Genomic DNA, 20706 nt, shown 5'->3' with positions numbered 1-20706 from the left:
TAGTTCTGATGTTTTAATATAAATTATGAAGTAATTACCACATAACATTTTCGTGTCAATATCTCTCTACTTATTTCACATATTCTTGAAGCTTAAATTTTGCTTCAAGCATGCACAAATATCTAATTATCTGATGCATATTGCATTTTTCACAATAATTTTTTTTTTTAAATACGGTGTATGTTAAGATTGTTTTTCTTGAATCCGGACAAGATAAACACATTTTACGTACATTTCAATTGTATATAAAACTGTAACTGTAATTTAAATTATCCAAATAGTGTTTTTCTGTAAAATTATTATATAAGACTATCATTTTGTCTTCATTAAAGTTGTGCAAGGAATAATTCTGAAAAAAAAAATAATAGCAACAGGTAATACTGAAATTATTTGTCATTTGTCTAGTTTTCTATTAATAGTGTTTTATATTTGTTTATTATTATTTAGGGACCACTGCAAGAGACAACAGCAGATTTCTGGCGTATGTGCTGGGAATTAAGATCTGCAACGATAGTTATGATGACTAAACTGGAAGAGCGTACTCGTATCAAGTGCGACCAGTACTGGCCATCACGAGGTACAGAAACTTATGGCCTTATTACTGTAACATTGTCAGATGTACAAGAATTAGCTACTTACTGCATACGCACTTTCCATATTAATAAGGTAACAGAAATCATATAATTACTTTTTTTAGAATTAAAGTATGAAATTATGCCTGGACTCTTTCTGTTAATTAATTGATCAAATGAATTGATCTTTTAGTGTATCAACTTGTACTAGAGTAATGAGGTATCATGAAAAATTTTAAAACGAAAATTGGTAACTCATAATCTACCACAATTAAAATATAAAAACTTATTTGCCTTTTATCGATTTAAAAATAATTTTCTGATGTATAATGTAGTTTGAAAAATTCAGAATTTTTTAACAAACTAGTTTCCAATTTTGTATTCATTGAGAACTGCAATCGTACATGTACTGGTTGCTGAGAATGCACCAGTTTTTTTTTTTTAATACTGACAAATTATTATTTGACCAATATTTATTTTAATGTATCTGCAGTAGATGATAAAACGCATCTGAAATATTTATCAGACTAACCTGCTAATAAGATTACTTCAAATAATTTAATAATTTATTTTGTTTGTGTGAATATTCACACACACATGTATTAAGTTTTTTTGTTATAGAAATTTTTCTTTAAATATTTGTATCTGTATTAATAAGAAAAAGAAAACATTTTTTTTCGCAGAAGTTATTTGACGTTATTACTAAAAATAAATAATTAAGACAATGAAATATTATTCTGTTATTTGTAATATAGGATAAAAATAGGTTATTGGTATTATTATTGTAATGTAGTCATTTAACAATTCTGTGAGTGTTGTACATTTTCATTATGTCTACATTAAAATCAAATAAGGATAAAATCAAAACCTAAACCGACAACGATTGTTAACGTCCATATGCCTACAAGCTCCCATGATGATGATGAGGTAGAGTGTGTATACGAAGAGATTGATGAAGCAATTAAACACGTAAAAGGAGATGAAAATTTAATAATAGTTGGAGATTGGAATGCAAGCATTGGAAAAGGCAAGGAAGGAAATATAGTGGGTGAATACGGGCTGGGCAAAAGGAATGAAAGAGGGGACCGACTTATAGAGTTTTGCACGAAGTATAATTTAGTAATTGCAAACACCCAATTTAAAAATCATAATAGAAGAATATACACTTGGAAAAAGCCAGGCGATACAGCAAGGTATCAGATAGATTATATCATGGTTAAGCAAAGATTTAGAAATCAACTCGTTAACTGCAAAAGTTACCCTGGAGCAGACATTGATAGCGACCATAATTTGGTGATAATGAAATGTAGATTGGGGTTTAAAAGCCTGAAGAAAAGGTGTCAGATGAATCGGTGGAATTTAGAGAAGCTTGAGGAAGAGGAGGTAAAGAAGATTTTTGAGGAGGACATCGCAAGAGGTATGAGTAAAAAAGATAAGGTAGAAAATGTAGAAGAAGAATGGGAGAATGTTAAAAAGGAAATTCTTAAATCAGCAGAAGCAAACGCAGGCGGAATAAAGAGAACTGGCAGAAAACCTTGGGTTTCAGACGATATATTGCAGCTGATGGATGAACGTACAAAATATAAGAATGCTAGTGATGAAGAAAGTAAAAGGAACTATCGGCAATTAAGAAATGCTATAAGCAGGAAGTGCAAACTGGCGAAAGAAGAGTGGATTAAAGAAAAGTGTTCAGAAGTGGAAAGAGAAATGAACATTGGTAAAATAGACGGAGCATACAGGAAAGTTAAAAAAAATTTGGGGTACATAAATTAAAATCTAATAATGTGTTAAAAAAAGATGGTACACCAATATATAATACGAAAGGTAAAGTTGATAGATGGGTGGAATATATTGAAGAGTTATACGAAGGAAATGAATTAGAAAATAGTGTTATAGAGGAAGAAGAGGAAGTTGAGGAGGATGAAATGGGAGAAACAATACTGAGATCTGAATTTAAGAGAGCATTAAAAGATTTAAATGGCAGAAAGGCTCCTGGAATAGACGGAATACCTGTAGAATTACTGCGCAGTGCAGGTGAGGAAGCGATTGATAGATTATACAAACTGGTGTGTAATATTTATGAAAAAGGGGAATTTCCATCAGACTTCAAAAAAAGTGTTATAGTAACGATACCCAAGAAAGCAGGGGCAGATAAATGTGAAGAATACAGAACAATTAGTTTAACTAGTCATGCATCAAAAATCTTAACTAGAATTCTATACAGAAGAATTGAGAGGAGAGTGGAAGAAGTCTTAGGAGAAGACCAATTTGGTTTCAGGAAAAGTATAGGGACAAGGGAGCAATTTTAGGCCTCAGATTAGTAGTAGAAGGAAGATTAAAGAAAAACAAACCAACATACTTGGCGTTTATAGACCTCTTTTTTCTTGTTTAGCCTCCGGTAACTACCGTTTAGATAATTCTTCAGAGGATGAATGAGGATGATATGTATGAGTGTAAATGAAGTGTAGTCTTGTACAGTCTCAGTTCGACCATTCCTGAGATGCGTTTATAGACCTAGAAAAGGCATTCGATAACGTAGACTGGAATGAAATGTTCAGCATTTAAAAAAAATTAGGGTTCAAATACAGAGATAGAAGAACAATTGCTAACATGTACAGGAACCAAACAGCAACAGTAACAATTGAAGATATATAATAAGAAAGGGAGTCTGACAAGGATGTTCCCTATCTCCGTTACTTTTTAATCTTTACATGGAACTAGCAGTTAATGATGTTAAAGAACAATTTAGATTCGGAGTAACAGTACAAGGTGAAAAGATAAAGATGCTACGATTTGCTGATGATATAGTAATTCTAGCCGAGAGTAAAAAGGATTTAGAAGAAACAATGAACGGCATAGATGAAGTTCTACGCAAGAACTATCACATGAAAATAAACAAGAACAAAACAAAAGTAGTGAAATGTAGTAGAAATAACAAAGATGGGGGCCACTGAATGTGAAAATAGGAGGAGAAAAGATTATGGAGGTAGAAGAATTTTGTTATTTGGGAAGTAGAATTACTAAAGATGGACGAAGCAGGAGCGATATAAAATGCTGAATAGCACAAGCTAAACGAGCCTTCAGTAAGAAATATAATTTGTTTACATCAAAAATTAATTTAAATGTCAGGAAAAGATTTTTGAAAGTGTATGTTTGGAGTGTCGCTTTATATGGAAGTGAAACTTGGACAATCGGAGTATCTGAGAAGAAAAGATTAGAAGCTTTTGAAATGTGGTGCTATAGGAGAATGTTAAAAATCAGATGGGTGGATAAAGTGACAAATGAAGAGGTATTGCGGCAAATAGATGAAGAAAGAAGCATTTGGAAAAATATAGTTAAAAGAAGAGACAGACTTATAAGGCCACATACTAAGGCATCCTGGAATAGTCGCTTTAATATTGGAAGGACAGGTAGAAGGAAAAAATTGTGTAGGCAGGCCACGTTTGGAATATGTAAATCAAATTGTTAGGGATGTTGGATGTAGAGGGTATACTGAAATGAAACGACTAGCACTAGATAGGGAATCTTGGAGAGCTGCATCAAACCAGTCAAATGACTGAAGACAAAAAAAAAAAAAATGTGTCTACATTATAAATTGTTGTTATTCTTGTACGTTGGGTTATCCCTCTATATTTGTCTTTATGTATGTAAATATTGTCTTTATCTAACTTCTCTTTGTTAATTTATTTTATTTTCAGGCAAATTATTCAGAGCGTCGTGAAATTAAGCAACTTCAGTTTACTGCGTGGCCAGATCATGGAGTACCTGATCATCCTGCACCTTTCCTTCAGTTCCTTAGACGTGTGCGTGGTTGCAACCCATCTGATGCCGGTCCAATTGTTGTCCATTGTAGTGCCGGTGTTGGGCGTACAGGTTGCTTTATTGTTATCGATTCTATGATTGAAAGAATGAGACATGAAAAGAGCATAGATATTTACGGCCATGTTACTTGCCTTCGTGCCCAGCGAAATTATATGGTCCAGGTATTTATTATTATTTTATTGAAAATAAAGTATAAACAGAATGACGTAGTTAATACATATAACAGTATGGCATAATTGGTCTTAATAAAATCAACTTTTAATTGCCACATTAAGAATCGCATTCTCATAAATGTAATTTGAGGATTAAAATATTCTTTTTAATAACAGAAGTATATTATAATCTTCTGTGATACTTCTGTATTCTCTTACAGTTTTATTTATATTTTAATTTTAGTAGTTTTTTTCTTTGACCTTTAAGGAAAATTTCAAACTAGTAATTTGTATTGTCAACACAAAAAATATCACAGTTATATTTAGTATAACACAGTAATTACAAATAAATAATATATAAAAATAATGAATCAGCATATTATTATTTTTTTGCAGCAATAAAAAAATGTATCTTGAAACTTTCCTAACTTTGTGTGTGTGTGTGTGTGTGTGCGCGCGCGCGTGCACGCGATAATACCATTATCACTTATTATTATTTCTTTAAAATATTATTTTGAACATTAATTGATATTTCCTAATATTGATGTTTAAATTATTTTATAACTAATAATTTAATATTCTGTATTCGGAGGATTATAAATCTTAGAAAAGTATTGAAAACAGGGGTGGTTCATTTTTGAAAGATAAATCAAGATAAAAAATTGAAAGATAGATTTTGTTATGCCCAAATGTTTACTGCCAAAGATTAAGGTTTTTAGAAAAAGATTGTATTAAGATTAGATCTATAGATTAAAATCCTATAAAACAGGAATTTATTGAAAATTCTACTTTACAAATTATTGTTTGATACATTTTTGATATTATGTGTAAAGCTTAGCTCTTTTCGCTTAGCAAACAAGCTCTTTTATTTAGATCAGCTGGTCTCAGGTTCATTTCCATGAAGGATCTTGAATATTTTCTTTTACCATTTCATTCAGTTTATCTTCCTCACTTTGTAGTATGTGCGGATAATAACTACAAAAATAAAATCAACTTATATCATCGTAATTGAAAAGAACAATTTTTAATTAGTTAATATAATACCATTATCACTTATTATTATTTCTTTAAAATTTTATTTTGAACATTAATTGATATTTCCTAAACTGTCAAATGAGGATATATTTGATGTTTCAGACTGAAGACCAATATATATTTATTCATGATGCATTGCTGGAGGCAGTTATATGTGGTAACACTGAAGTGCCTGCTAGGAATCTTCATACACATATCCAAAAATTAATGCAACCTGAACTTGGAGACTCAATTACAGGAATGGAACTTGAGTTTAAGGTGTGTGAATAAATTTTATATATATATATATATTGAATGAATATATTCAATTATATTTTAATTATATATATATATAATTTTTTTTGTGAAATTCAAATAATTCTGTAACATGTTGATTACTGTGCTAATATAATTTAATATTAAATAAAAATTTAAACCACCAAAATAGAGTTCTCAGACAAGCTTAGAAAAAAGAAATGAAATCGAGAAAGTGGCAGTAAACAAGTGGAAGAAACCTACTGTTTGCTTAAGTCGTTTTGCTTTGGCTATGTATTGCATTGTACTTGATCACAGTTGTTTTTTCACCCAATTATTTTGACTTAGTATTAAGTTCTCTCCTGCTCTCTAGTCGTACTCTTCTGTGATTTCATGTAACTTCTCAAAATGTAATTGAATATGCAGGGATGGTATTCAAAACACTTTCTAATATCTATAAAAAAATTGCAATCTGTACTTAATAACTCTAGATGCTAATTCCATTTGCTTCCATGATGCTAAAACTAATTTGACCACTTGATACATTTCCAGCTACATTACTTTAAAACTGACAGTTAGAATGAGTTGAATAAACTTTTTTTTAATCTTATAACTCTCTAAAAGCATCTCATAGTATAATGAAGTGAATTATATTAATCTTATCACTGTAGAAGAAACTTGTTATAGAAGAAGTAGAAAATTTTTGCATATTCATTAATCATATAACACTAGAATGGAAGAGAAATGCAGAAATAAAAGTCTGAATACAAACAACTAAGACTGTTCATCTGTAAAAAAAAAGTTGTTAAATGTAGGACAAAATTCACTTATAAAGAGAAACAAAATATGCTGAAGTACTTTATTGCGTTAACTGATTACTATTATTAAATACCCCAGTAACATGTAAAATAAATTGTCAGTAAAACATGTAATTTTAGCTATTCTTTGTATGTCCATAATGTTTTTCTTTCTACTTGGTAACGCATTGCTGTATTGTAAAAATAAATGTAGAAGCTTAGTCAGTAATCTAATCTAAGGTTACTTTACTTTATGGTCTCTTATTAGTTTCCATGATGAAATAAATTAATTTTTGCATTTAAGTTATGATATTGATTAATAAGTTTGTATTGACAATATAAGTAGTGATTGATATCATTAGATTTGATTGGGATGAAAAATAATTTGGAGCAATTATATCATTCCAACCCTAGAAGATCCATTTTTAACTTCATCTTGTTTTTATATACCTTCTTCCTAAAAAATCATTATATAAAATTTTTCTCTTAAAAAGCTCTTAAAAGCAAGAATATATCTTGTTAGGATAGCTTTCTATGTTTTTTAATTATAATTTAACATTTAGATAGCAGTGGTAGTTTTTTGTTGCTCAAGCAAAAATCTGCTGCTACATGTCATACTTGATTCTGAACAATTCGCTACATCATAAATGTAGTTCTCAAATAAAACTCAAAGATTTGGAGTTGTGAATTTTGGTCAATACCTACAATAAAAATTATCAGTAACAAAAAAAATAAAATTTTATATAATATGTTTAAAAAGATAAAGTATCTTAACAGTATGATAATTTATACTAAAATTAATTCTATAAAGAAGATAAAATAAGAAACGTGATTCTTTCATTAGATACTATTTATAATATATTGCTGTTTTGTATATACCGAGTATTAATTCTACTTATCAGCCAATATCATTGAAATTTATTAGTTTTTGTACTTGTTGACAGTGTTCAGATTGATTAAATAAATAGGAGAATAGTAGTGATGCACAAGCTAATATTATTAACTTATAATGAGCTATGGTATTATAAAATAATCATAAAATTACTTCTTCTTCTTCTTCCCTTTGTCCAATTTAAAGTTGGTTAGGGCCTCTCAGAAACAACATCTGTTTTTCTCTATCCTTTCATACTTCCTTTTGCAACAACGGCACATCTTCTACCCTCTTCCCTATACCTTCGTTCACCTTATCCATCCATCTTTTCTGTGGTCTTCCTCCTTGCTGCTTCCCATGCTGCAGATCACACACTCTCTCTTTGTCAATGAATTTTTAATTCTCATTACATGTCAGATAACCTCAGTCTATTTATTTTTTTCCTTTTAGACATCTTACCCATCATGACAATTGACCTAACTACTTCATTCCTCAGTCTTCTTTCTTCTTCCTATTTAGCCTCCGGGAATTACCATTCAGGTAATACTTCAGAGGATGAATGAGGATATATATGTGAGTGTAAATGAAGTGTAGTCTTGTACAATCTCTCTTTGACCATTTCTGAGATGTGTGGTTAATTGAAACCCAACCACCAAAGAACACCGGTACCCATGATCTAATAATATTCAAATCGTTATAAAAGTAACTGCCTTTACTAGGACTACTAGGAATGCTAGAACTCTTGACTTCCAGATCAGCTGATTTGGGAAGACACATTCGCCACTAGACCAACCCGGTGGGTTTCATTCCTCAGTCTATCCTTTCTTGTTTTTCCAGTCATACTTTCCAAGAATTTCATTTCCACAGCCTCAATTCTCAATGCCTCCTAACTTTTCAACACCCATGTATTTGCTCCATATGTTAAGATCAGTTCATAATGTGTTTTTGACATCACTTCTTTACATTTCCTGGGGACATTTTTACTCATATCAAGCCTCTTACTGCTTGGAAAAACCTACTAGCTTGTCTCTTATTTTCCTACATATTTCTAACTCCAATCTTTCATTCTCTTCCACCTTACTGAGGAGTAAGGTGGAAGAAATACTCTTGACTATTTCAAGCTCTTCTCCATCCACTTCAATAATGCCTCTTCCCACTTTCTCCCCTTGACTTAAAACATAGTCTTATGTTTTTTTCCTACTTGACCTCATTCCCCTTTTTTCAATATTTATGTTCCATGTATTTATTTATTCTTGGACTTTCTTTTCCCTTTCCCCCAACAATATATAATCATCTGCATACATATATGCTTTCTCCTTTCTCTCAGCACTTTCTTTACCTTCATGTGAATCTCATTCCTGTCTGTTATAAATATCACTGATGACAGTGCTCTGCATTGTCTTAGCCCAGCTTTAATACTTTTAAACTAGTCAGATCAGATGATCCCACGTTGGTTCTCACGTTTCCCGAACACTCGCTACATATAGCCTTCACCATCTCTATTAGCCGCTTTGACACCCCTTTACTTTGAAGTAATTCCCTGACTGCTGATCTCAGGACCTTGTCATATGCCTTTCGATATCTATAAATTTCATGCCCAATCCTTCCCATATTCCCAATACTTATCCATCCTTTGCCTCATTGCAAATATCAAATCTGTAGTTGATTGGTCCTGTCTGAAACCATGCAGTTCCTCTTCTAATTGACTTTCAACCTTCCCTCTTATTGTTTTCCAAAATTCATTCAATTATTTAGGCAGTGCAGGGTGTCAGTGTCATTTCTGTATATTCTCCACATACCTTCTAATCCTCTTTCTTGAACAGTAGTACAATTTCTCCTTTATACCAATCATCCGTTACTCTTTTTTTCATTCCTTACTACTCTAAATAATCTGTACAGCCAATCCATTCTTAAGGCACCACTTGCACTTATCATCTCTACCATCACATCATAGCCAGTGGCTTTCCCCAATTTCATTCCCATTAAAGCTCTCTCAACATCAGCCATCTTTATACCTCCTTCTTCCAACCCTCTTTTCCTGATCAGTCTTCTTCATTGTGTTCCCTGTTCAGCTATCCCAATCAACATTCAACAATTCTTAAAAATAATCTCTCCATCTATCACTAATATTCTCCCCTTTGCTATCTTCCCCATCATTGTTTTTTATCAACACTATAATCTCATTTTCATTTTGCCTTTTCTTCACCAGGTCAACAATTTTTTCTTTCTACTACCAAAATCCTGTATGCTGCCATGGCCCAAGTCTTCCATCACCATGTGTGAGGGACGCATTAGCATATTTACTGACAGCTGATACTCACCATGTCATAATACTCTTTTCGGCCTAGTGGCATTTTTTAGGTGCACTGTTTCTCCCCCTTGACAGTACCCCACCACTCCTCAGGCCTTGTAACTGTGTGTCTGTGACTGTTTATTTTGGTTGCCCCTTATTCACAGTTTACCATCAGACTAATGGCCATTCCCCTATCTGAAACCTGGGGATGCACCTGATGCCTGCAGCTAGGGATCCCAATTTATTGGGCAGGCATAAGATTACAATTTCTTTTTTTAAATAATAAAATTAAAATATTATAGTATTCAGTACTTAAGTTGTGACTCAAAACTATGCAACTGGTTTTGGTTTGTAAAAGTTAACTTTAAAAACCATTCAGCCATATTTTTTGCAAATTATCAAAAATCTTTAATTGCCTTACATTATGTAGTACTTTGTTATGATTATTATAGTTCTAATTATAAAATTGTACGTATTGTCAGATTATCTTTGGCCTTTCCATGAACAATATAAAAGTATATTCTTGTACTGAAATGTGTTAATTAGTATTAATATAGTTTATTGGCAATTATATTATTTAATATTATTCTGCTTCTTTTTTTTATTTTTAGAAATTATCAAACATTAAATGTGACTCTAGCAGATTTGTGTCTGCCAACTTGCCAATGAACAAACATAAAAACAGACTGGTGCATATCTTGCCAATAGAGAGCACTCGTGTTTGTCTGACACCAATTCGTGGTGTTGAGGGCTCCGACTATATCAATGCTAGTCTAATTGATGGTTATCGACAGAGAGGTGCTTATATTGCTACTCAGGGTCCATTACCTGACACAACAGAAGATTTATGGCGCATGTTGTGGGAACATAATTCAACTATCATTGTTATGCTCACTAAGCTCAAAGAGATGGGAAGGGTAAGAATTAATTTTTATTATAATTTATAAGGAATTTATTAATAAAAAATTATAAATTTCATTATAGTAAGTGTTAACTATACATTAATCATTTAAAAATCTTTGCTGCAGTTGAGCTCTAATGTATAGACACCGTTCTATTCTAAGCTCAGGTTACATATGGGTACATACTTAAATCATTATAATGCAATTATGTTATTGTTAGCTGCAGCACAGATTTTGGCTTTTATATTCCAGCTCAAAGTCATAGTAACTGCTTTTAATTTGCTCATAATTCATTAAAATCTGAAAATCACACAAACCAGCTACTGGAACCCCTTACCAGACTATGACGGAATATTCTGACATAGCCAATATGCATGAAAAGGGCCTTTGTCGGAATATTCTGTCGTTGAGTTTTTGTCTAATTTTAATTTGCTCTGTATCATAATATTCCGGTGATTATTTTTGAATATAGTTCGTCATTATTGTACAATGTTATACAGCACTAGTAAAGAGTTTTAATTGCATTCTAAGGCATTTATCTTGCATAAAACAGCTGATACAGCTTGTATGGTGTGGTGTTTACATCTTGTTCATGAGTGATTTTACAAATATTTTTACATTTTTATTTCAAGTTGTAGCCGTTGTTTTGTAATTGAATATTGTATATATGTATAAATTAATTTATAAACTTTACCATATATTTGTAAACTGGACCAGCGTCTTCGTGTTTTTTTATAGTAGCTTTATGTATGTTGTTTTCTTATATTTGAGATGGCATCTACTTCAAAAAATGAATACTTCAATATTTTAGATCAGTTACAATCTGATAGCGATAGTGATAGTGGTAATTTAGATATATGTGTGAAGACATATTGTTATTACCTGATGATGATGATGATGATGATGCTAATGAGGTTGGTACAGGTGATGCAGTTACCTATTCAAAGACATACAAGTAATATCAAATCAGTAAATTATACCATCTGTCTGATTCCTTTTGTAGTCTCCAACTTTACTGGACAAGCAGATATAAACATTGTTATTCCCGATCCAAATGATGGATTTAGTATTTTTAAACTTTTTATAACTGATGAATTGGTTGATATAATTACAAACCAAACAAATATATATGCAAATAATTTTCTGTCAAATAAAGTTCTGAAGCAGTTTTTCACGATTTCAAGGATGGAAACGAGCAGATAGAAATGAAATATTTTTATTAATTACAGTCTACATTTTGCATGGAATGATTTGGAAGCCTGAAATTGATAAATATTATACAAAGAAGAAAACATTTGCATCTCCAGGTTTTTCGGCTGTTATAGCACACAAACATTTGAAATTTGTATCTAGATTTTTACATTTTACAAACAATGTTCCACTTCAGAAAAACAAAAGATTACATAAAATTAAACCTGTCTTAGAATATGTAAATAACAAATTTTCTTCTGTTTAAACATCAGAGAAAGAAGTAGCTATCGATGAAAGCCTTTTGTTGTGGAAAGGTCAGTTGAGTTTCGTCCAGTTTATAAGAATCAGACAAGCTAGGTTTGAAATCAAAACCTATGTTTTGTCTGAATCACAGTCAGGATACATTAATAAGCTACTTGTATATAACGGAAGTGAAACAGAACTAATCTGAAATGCAAATTATGGGCATACAACAAATGTTGTACTTACTTTGACCTGCTTCAAAAGGAATATTGTGTGTATTTGGACAATTTCTATTGTAGTCCAGAGTTGGCTATTGTTTTGAAAGATAAAGACACTGACATAGTAGGAACAGTAAGGTGTAATAGAAAAAGTGTCCCTAAGGATTTTGTAAAACAAAAATTGAAGAAAAATGAAATGATAGCATTGAGTGAAAAGTCCGGTCAAATGATGGTGTTGAAATGGTGTGATAAAAGGGATGTTTGTCAACTCAGCATGAAGTTCTTCCAGTTGAGATAAGAAGAAAAGGGCAAAATGTCATTCCATCAATTATAAATAATTACAACAATTATATACATTTATATGGGGGGGGGGGGTGGAGGGGTGTTGATAAAATGGGTCAGATGATTAGCTGATTTGAAAGTTGAGACTTCCAGCGTTCAAGTCCTAGTAAAGTCAGTTATTTTTACGCGGATTTGAATACTAAATCGTGGCTACTGGTGTTTTGGTGGTTGGGTTTTAATTAACACACATCTCAATAATGGTCGAACTGAGACAATATAATACTACACTTCATTTACACTCATACATATCATCCTCATTCATGCTCTGAAGTATCTGAACGGTAATTACCAGAGGCTAAACAGGAAAAAGAAACTGGGGCATACTCTCTTGAATGAGAAAGACACCAAATTAGTTACAAAAAGGAATTCAAACGCCTCCTAAATATGTATGTGCATATTCAATGCACATATTTTGCATCAAATATGTGGAAGACAATACACAGATCTGCAATAAAAAAAGGTTTGGTGGAAGCAATTGTTGAAAAACATTTTGTAGCCAAACTGAAAACAGGAACACGATTACTAGAAGAGGATCCTCTGAGGTTGAACAAAAGGGACTTTCCAGAGTATGTACCCACAAACGGAGTGAGAGCAATTGCTTCAAGAAGATGTGTAGTGTGTTCACACAATAAAAAGTGTAGAGGATCAAGATATCAGTGTATGGAGTGCAATGTTGGGCTGTGTGTAGCTCCATGTTTTAAAATATTTCATATATTAGAAAACAATTAAAAACTATCACAATAGAATTAAACTTTTAGTAGCAAAGACAATAATTTCAGTTCTAGTGTAAAATATAATTTAGTGATATTTATGGACAATATGAAAACATCATTAATCAATCATTAATATGTTCAAGGTAATTAGGTTTTTGTAAATATAATAAAATATGTTTTGCATGAAAAATTATCATTTATTATATGTATATTAGGCCATTATTAGTCAAAAAAAGTTACTAAAGTAAAAAAAAAAAAAAATAGATCAAGATAACATTATTTTAAGTGAAAATACAAAACTGGTAAGGGGTTAAGTAATCAAATGATTAAACTCTAAAGTGTTTCCTATCAATTAAAAAGAGTACACAGAAGTAACAGCAAATGTTATACCTACTCTGTTGTAGTTAAAATCAAACAGCTTGATACTCTTTCTTTTGTCCATCTTTATTCATGTATCAGACAAAAAAAAATGTTCACTTTTTGACATATATCATAATTTGATAGATAGCCTTGGCTTTTTGAAACTCTAAATTTGCTTTATAAAATTAATAAATATAAAAAATTTGATGTGGGAATATCATTTTTTTCTTTACTAAAATTAAAAATCCATCTTGTACAAAGATGGATTTTTAATTTTAATAGATGGATTTTTAATAGTTCAGGTAGGATTTTTTTCACAAAATAATATGCCATATTATTTTGTCAGTTAAACTTTTTGGAAGTTTAATTTGTTCTTTTTATTCTTCAGTATTATAGATTAATATTATCTGTTACACATTATTAGCTTAGTACATAAATAATAACAATAATAATATAATTAGTTTTAATTATTAATTTTTTAATCTTTACATCTTTTTTTTATTAATTTTTGTTTATTATTGAAGTGTTTTTCTGGTGTACACTATTACATCAGTATCAATGTATGTATCTTGAAGGTTATAAAATTAAAAAATATAATGAGCAAACAAGTGTTTTTCAGTCAATTGTATTTAAAAACTGTAAATATAAGCTTTAAATGTTTCATTTACTTTCATGATCTCAAATAAATATAAGACATATACAAAGAATTAACTTACACTTTTGATGCAGATGCAGCAGTTGGTTTAAATCACATTGAAATAAACTAAATTGAAATTAAATTTTCAAATTGAAACTAACTGCAATTTTTACTACTATTTTTGTGTGTGTGTATAAATATATATATATTTATTTACTTAAGAAGAAGAATTTTAAGTTTGCTATGATTATTATGTTTTTTATTGAACACATGTTAAATCCAGCATCAATTACCTATGTAAAAGGAAGCTATTTCAGATTGTTTTACCTTTGGTTATCTGAAAGATTGCTTATCATATGTTTCTTACTGTTGGTATTTTATTCTTAATTTGCAGCCTTTATTTTCAAAGATTGTCCCCTGTGTGTTATAACTATTCTGAAATCAATACTACATATGACTGTAGGGCATTTAGTTCTCTGTCTTCCTTAGGATCTTAAACAATATTTATTAAATAGGCTATTTTTTATGTAAGGTTATGTTTTTAATATTTTATAAAGTATACAGATCGGCTTGATTTTTGTTTTGTTATAGGAAAAATGTCACCAGTACTGGCCAAGTGAAAGATCTGTACGTTATCAATGCTTTGTTGTTGATCCTATTGCAGAATATAATATGCCCCAGTATATTTTACGAGAATTTAAAGTAACTGATGCACGTGATGGAAGTTCACGTACTTTGAGGCAGTTTCAATTTATTGACTGGCCTGAGCAAGGTGTTCCTAAGTCAGGGGATGGTTTTATAGATTTTATTGGACAAGTTCACAAAACAAAAGAACAGTTTGGGCAGGATGGTCCCATAACTGTCCATTGCAGGTATTTTTTTTTGTGCTTATTAATATTTATACTTCTTTATTAAGTAATTGGTAGGCTCAATTTGACTGTAAATAAAATAAATTGGTGGGGAGATCTTTTGAATAATTAGATAATTTATTAGAAATGTCACTGAAAGAATAATGAAGTCTGTTCTCATATCCTAAAGTTTTTTTCTGTATTAAAAAGAAGCAGTTCTATTGGTTTAGTAGAAGTAATTAATATTTTTTTCTTTTTAAGTATAAATGTATTTTTTATATTACTTTTTATCAGTGCACATGATCCATATTTACTACTGCTAATTGCTAATCAGTGATCATTACAGCAATCTTTTTTATTTTAAAATCGCTCTTTGACTTTTTGAAAGAGCCTCCAATTAAATTAGATGTGAATGGTTCATAGGCTTAATAAATATTTAATATTCACTGCCAGTGAAAAAACTAAAACATTCTTTGCCAGCTAAGAATATAATTTTAAACAATTATAAAATAAATTCTCTAGTTTATAGAATAAATAAAACAATTGTTTTAAATTATTATTAGTTTTTGTGATTATTTTCATTATATATTTCATTAAAGTAAAATTTCAAAACATTGATAAAAGTATAAATTATATTAAAAGTTTGTGTTAGGTTGTGCTTCATAGTTTTAGTCATGAACAAAAATATTTTTGAGTTAAACAATTTTTTCTACCATGAATTCATTTTGGCTTTGTATTCATTATGTTTAACTTGAAACACTTGAAAAGTAAGAGACTTTAACAACTAAAACTACATTTATTTCAATCTTACTATAAATCATGTTCATATCTATTTTATTCAGCATGCCCAATAAACAGTGCTGTTGTAATTGTTCAAAACAGGTAAAAAAATCCCTTGATATAACCGTTGTGATGTAATAGTTCAATATAATAGTTATATAATATTTGTCATATAATAGTTCGAATGGAGTAGCAAACATTTCATTTTTATGTTTTATACCACGTCACCACATCACTTGCAGTAAATGAGTTCAAACCCTAAACCCAGGTAGAATTCTGAATTTGAACCCAAACTGGTCAATCAATAATACCTGTTTAGCGTTTTATTTAGTAGTTTAAAAAACCATGGCCATATGGTCTGATCCTATTACAAAGTCAATTTGATTATTCTAAGTGAATCTATTATCTCACAAATTATTTACTATGATACTAGAAGCCATGTAACACTTAGAGGTAAGAAAGATGTGCATTTTTTTTTTTTTGTAATACTAGGTAAGACTTGTACTTTTATTTTTTTTTTTAGTGGTAAGAAAAACTTATAATTTTTTTTCTCTCGAATCATATTAAATTAATTATTATCATTCTTTCTAATTCTATTCCTTTTTGTCTATTTCCTTCAAATTGTGCTAAACAAAGAGACAAGAATTGCCTATATTGGATTAAAAGAAAAAGGGATAGAAGGTTGAACTGTAAATGAAAACAAAAATTAGATTATTTAAACTGTTGATTTAAGGTTGTAGTAGTTGTGTTAGAATACAAAATAAATAAATATTAGCTGTAAATCAAGAGAAGAATCACATCAATAGTCAAGAGGCTGCTGTCATCTTGAAATTGTTTTGCTGTTATTGGAAATTCTTTTTTTCTTAATTTAAGCTACCTCTTGTTGATTAATTTCATTTGCTTCTGAAATTAACTTTATTGCTCATATAACGTGCCATTGTAGAAAGTGATACTACTGAACAGTATCTTCTGTAATGATATTGTGTTCATTAAAGTAATTTTTTATGTCTTAAATTACTCAAAAATAAAATTACTCTAATTAATTACTTTAAAATTTACTCTGTGTTTACCCATATTCCTTTTTTTATATAATGATTCTTGGGTTTTATGTATTCATATGTATTTATTTACAGTGCTGGAGTTGGAAGAACTGGGGTCTTCATCACATTAAGTATAGTACTAGAGCGTATGCAATATGAAGGGGTGGTTGACCTTTTCCAGACTGTCCGAATTCTAAGAACACAGCGACCAGCAATGGTGCAGACAGAAGTATGTTTATTTATTATTAAATTCGTAAATCCCCGAAATGTTTGCTTAATCCATCAAGTTAGTGATTTATGTCGAATACAATGATACAATGATGATTTCATTTATTTTTTTAATGAACTTTCTAAACTTTATATTTTTCTTTATGAAACATTAAATATCTGGCATTTTCCCTCCATCCACCACTGACCAGGAAGCAATCTTTTATGTTTATAATTTCATTTTACCTTTTTTTTACATATTTAAATAGCCTATGCAAATATTTATGAGTATATATAATGATAATGAGTTGTATATAATATGTAATTTTATAAACATTTATTAATTAGATGAAAATAACTCTGCAATTAACTATACTTGGTTCATTTAAATGAAGTAAAACAACACTGAATGCATTCTCATTGCACTCTGTTATTTATTAATAGCTAATAACTGGTAGTAATCTACGCCACTTAAAAAAAAATTATAAATGTATAAATAGTGCGTAATTCAATTTACATGTTTATAAACTAATTTTATCTAACTTAATATATAACACTCGTGTATATATAGATATAACTTTTTAAGTTGTAATTACTTAACTTAAAACATAAAAACCTAAATCTCAACTTAACAGGTTTCCTAAAAGAATTTTCCTTGGTTGCAATATAACATTTCTAATTTTATTTTTAGTTTTATATTGTACTGTATAGTATAAATTAATTAATAACAGAATTTAATATCACAGTTAAATGTTTTGGGAAAGAAAATTTAAAATATTGACTTTAAATCTTAGAGTTTAAAAGAAGGAAGAAACATATAAATGAAATACCAGATTCTTCACAGAATCAATTTTAACTAAATAAGACAACAATTTAAATAAAACATGATGATGAAATAAATACAATAAATACTTTTTGACACTAATTACATACAATATGGAAGAAAAGAATTTGCAAAAATTTACCATAGAAACTAAGATCTCAATAATTGGCAGAAAATTATAACAAGGTAATCAATTTTTCAACATGTTGCCAACTAGAAGTAGGTACCTTATTTTATTATTGGTTTTTTGTATGTTTAAATGATGTTGTAATGCTGTGTTTACCGGTACGTTTTTTCAATGCTGGAGAAACCTAAAACCCATATTTTTATCAAGAACGGATTTCAGACCTAATGCTTTGGGTCAGTAACACTGTATCCCAACATAACCTAAAAAAACACATTTTTAATCATAACTTCAATACCAGCAAACCAATTTTTATTTTATTTGTACCAAATTACTTGTCATTTAAAGGGCCTTGCAATTAGGTATCACAAGTTACATCATCTCATTTAAAAGCAATAAGTTTTCAACCTTTAAAAATTTAGAAAACATTTAAGGGTGAAATTTTGTGTTGATAATTTAAAAAAATAATTTTTTTACTTATTTTTGTTGAACTGAAATATAAAAAAAGTACTACCCCAAATGGTTTTTCGCACCTACTGAGCGAAGAGGTGGACGGATTTTTATTTTATTTTCACCAAAATTCATTATTTTTTTCGGGATTTCAATTAATATATCTAAATGTTACCACTGCCATTTAAGATTTTTGAGTTAGGGTAGGTGTAGCGGAGTGGTGGGTTCCATCCCTTTGAAAATAATTTTAAAAAGGTTCCCTTTTTAGAGAGTGCCTGCAAACAGAAATACAATGGTTCTGTTAGCTGTTGAATAATAGATGTGGTAACTTTTCAAATGATCACCTGGTATATATATATATATATATATATATATATATATATATTAATTATTTGTACACCACATGTATGGAGTCATACAAATAATACTAAAAATCCCTGGTTGATTGTAAAATGATGATACACTGCACCCTTTAAACTGAACCTTAGAATATCAAATGGAGTAGTGTCCTGGTAATTGATGATTTTGAAGTAAGGTTAAACATTTATTTCTGTTTCATTGAATTCTAAAGATTATTAAACATAGTTTCTATGTTTGGTTTGGTCCTGCTTACCTTTCTTAGCCTCGTTCTTTTATCTCTTATTGTTGCGTTTCAGAACCACTACATTGTCAAAACTTATTGTACTCTGTTACAAATATATTAACATGAATCCGAGTACACCAATTATGTGAACACAGGTTAACATCCACAAAGAGAATTTATCGAGAGTACAATAAGTTTTGACAATGGAGTAGTTGCAAAATGCAATCAACAAGATATAAAAGAGAGAAGCTAAGAAAGATAAGCAGTACTAAACACATGAACTATAGAAACTATTGTGATCTTAGCAGAAAAGATAATAGTAACTATTATCTTTACAACAAAAATTATTATACATAGTAATTATTATTTTGTGTAACAGTTATTTTTTTCTTCATAATTTCAGGATCAATACCAGTTTTGCTACAGAGCAGCATTGGAGTACTTGGGTTCTTTTGATCATTATGCTAACTAGAAAATAAACTAGTTATGCCAAGTTATCTCGCAAGTCTGCCCTCCTCGTGAATACATATATATATAAAGAAACTAAATAAAACTGTTAGTGCGTGAAGTGATGTAGTTAATATGATTGTCCATGTGTTCATTTATTTGACAGTTAATCATTCGTTAATATTTTAATCATTGTATGCTATTTGCCTATATTTTAAGTTTTCTTATTATTATCGTAGTTTGTTTTCTTTTTCCTCTTTTCTTTTGTTTTGTAAATAGTTCTTGGGCCAAGACCACTGGAATATTGTATCACTACAATTCTAAAAATGCAGATAATACAAAAATACAGTTATTGTATTAACTGTACAATATTTAATTGTTTAGACTAAGTCAGTTATTTGATAAATCATATCAAAGTATAGATTTTTTTTAATTAACTGATTATTTAATAAATCATGGCCTATATGGTTTGTGTAAAGAAACATCCATTTACATATTGCCACTCATTACAAACAATTTCTTCTTTATATCCAGTGATAGTAAGAATAAAAAAATTAAATTTATGCTATAATTAAATACTATTTGTATATATAAATATATGTTTACATACATACATGTATGTAGATATTATAGCATTTTTTTAATTCCTGTGAATGATATTTGTAGTTATCAGAACTTATACAGCGTGATTATTATATCAATATAAGATATATTAAAACTTTTTCTGTGAAAAAGTTCTCAAACATAAAAACGATTATCAGTTATTTAGTTTTTGTACATATGTGTTATGTATGGTATGATAAAAAATATACATATTCTGGATAAAATATATATAATAAATATATATTAATCTTATATATATATATATAAGATACAAGATTTTATTTATTATATATATATATATACATACAAGATTTTTTTTTTTATTTTATATTGTAGTAATAGGTTTTTATTTACCATTTTTTTATATTTATAATAGTTATTTTTAATATTTTGTGTTTATTTATTTTTAATAAATATTG

At 29.6% G+C, this 20706-nt stretch overlaps 1 protein-coding gene across 6 annotated transcripts in view; it reads left to right on the top strand.

Annotated features, from left to right (window-relative positions):
- Lar (tyrosine-protein phosphatase Lar) overlaps window positions 1-20498 on the top strand; it is a 1154003-nt gene extending 1133505 nt beyond the window's left edge. For all 6 annotated transcript variants that reach the window (XM_075368293.1, XM_075368291.1, XM_075368292.1 and 3 more), the window contains 7 exons: window positions 448-666; window positions 4271-4555; window positions 5684-5839; window positions 10388-10693; window positions 14974-15254; window positions 17144-17279; window positions 19641-20498. In XM_075368293.1, coding sequence (XP_075224408.1) covers window positions 448-666; window positions 4271-4555; window positions 5684-5839; window positions 10388-10693; window positions 14974-15254; window positions 17144-17279; window positions 19641-19709 — 1452 coding nt within the window. In that variant the 3' untranslated portion in view covers window positions 19710-20498. The remainder of the gene's footprint in view (window positions 1-447; window positions 667-4270; window positions 4556-5683; window positions 5840-10387; window positions 10694-14973; window positions 15255-17143; window positions 17280-19640) is intronic.
- Window positions 20499-20706: the final 208 nt, after the last annotated feature.

Source organism: Lycorma delicatula, chromosome 6 (genome assembly GCF_047948215.1).
Source record: "Lycorma delicatula isolate Av1 chromosome 6, ASM4794821v1, whole genome shotgun sequence".
Classification (NCBI taxonomy): Eukaryota; Metazoa; Arthropoda; class Insecta; order Hemiptera; family Fulgoridae; genus Lycorma; species Lycorma delicatula.
Note: the sequence above shows the minus strand (reverse complement) of the source record. Positions and strands in the feature narration are given on the sequence as shown.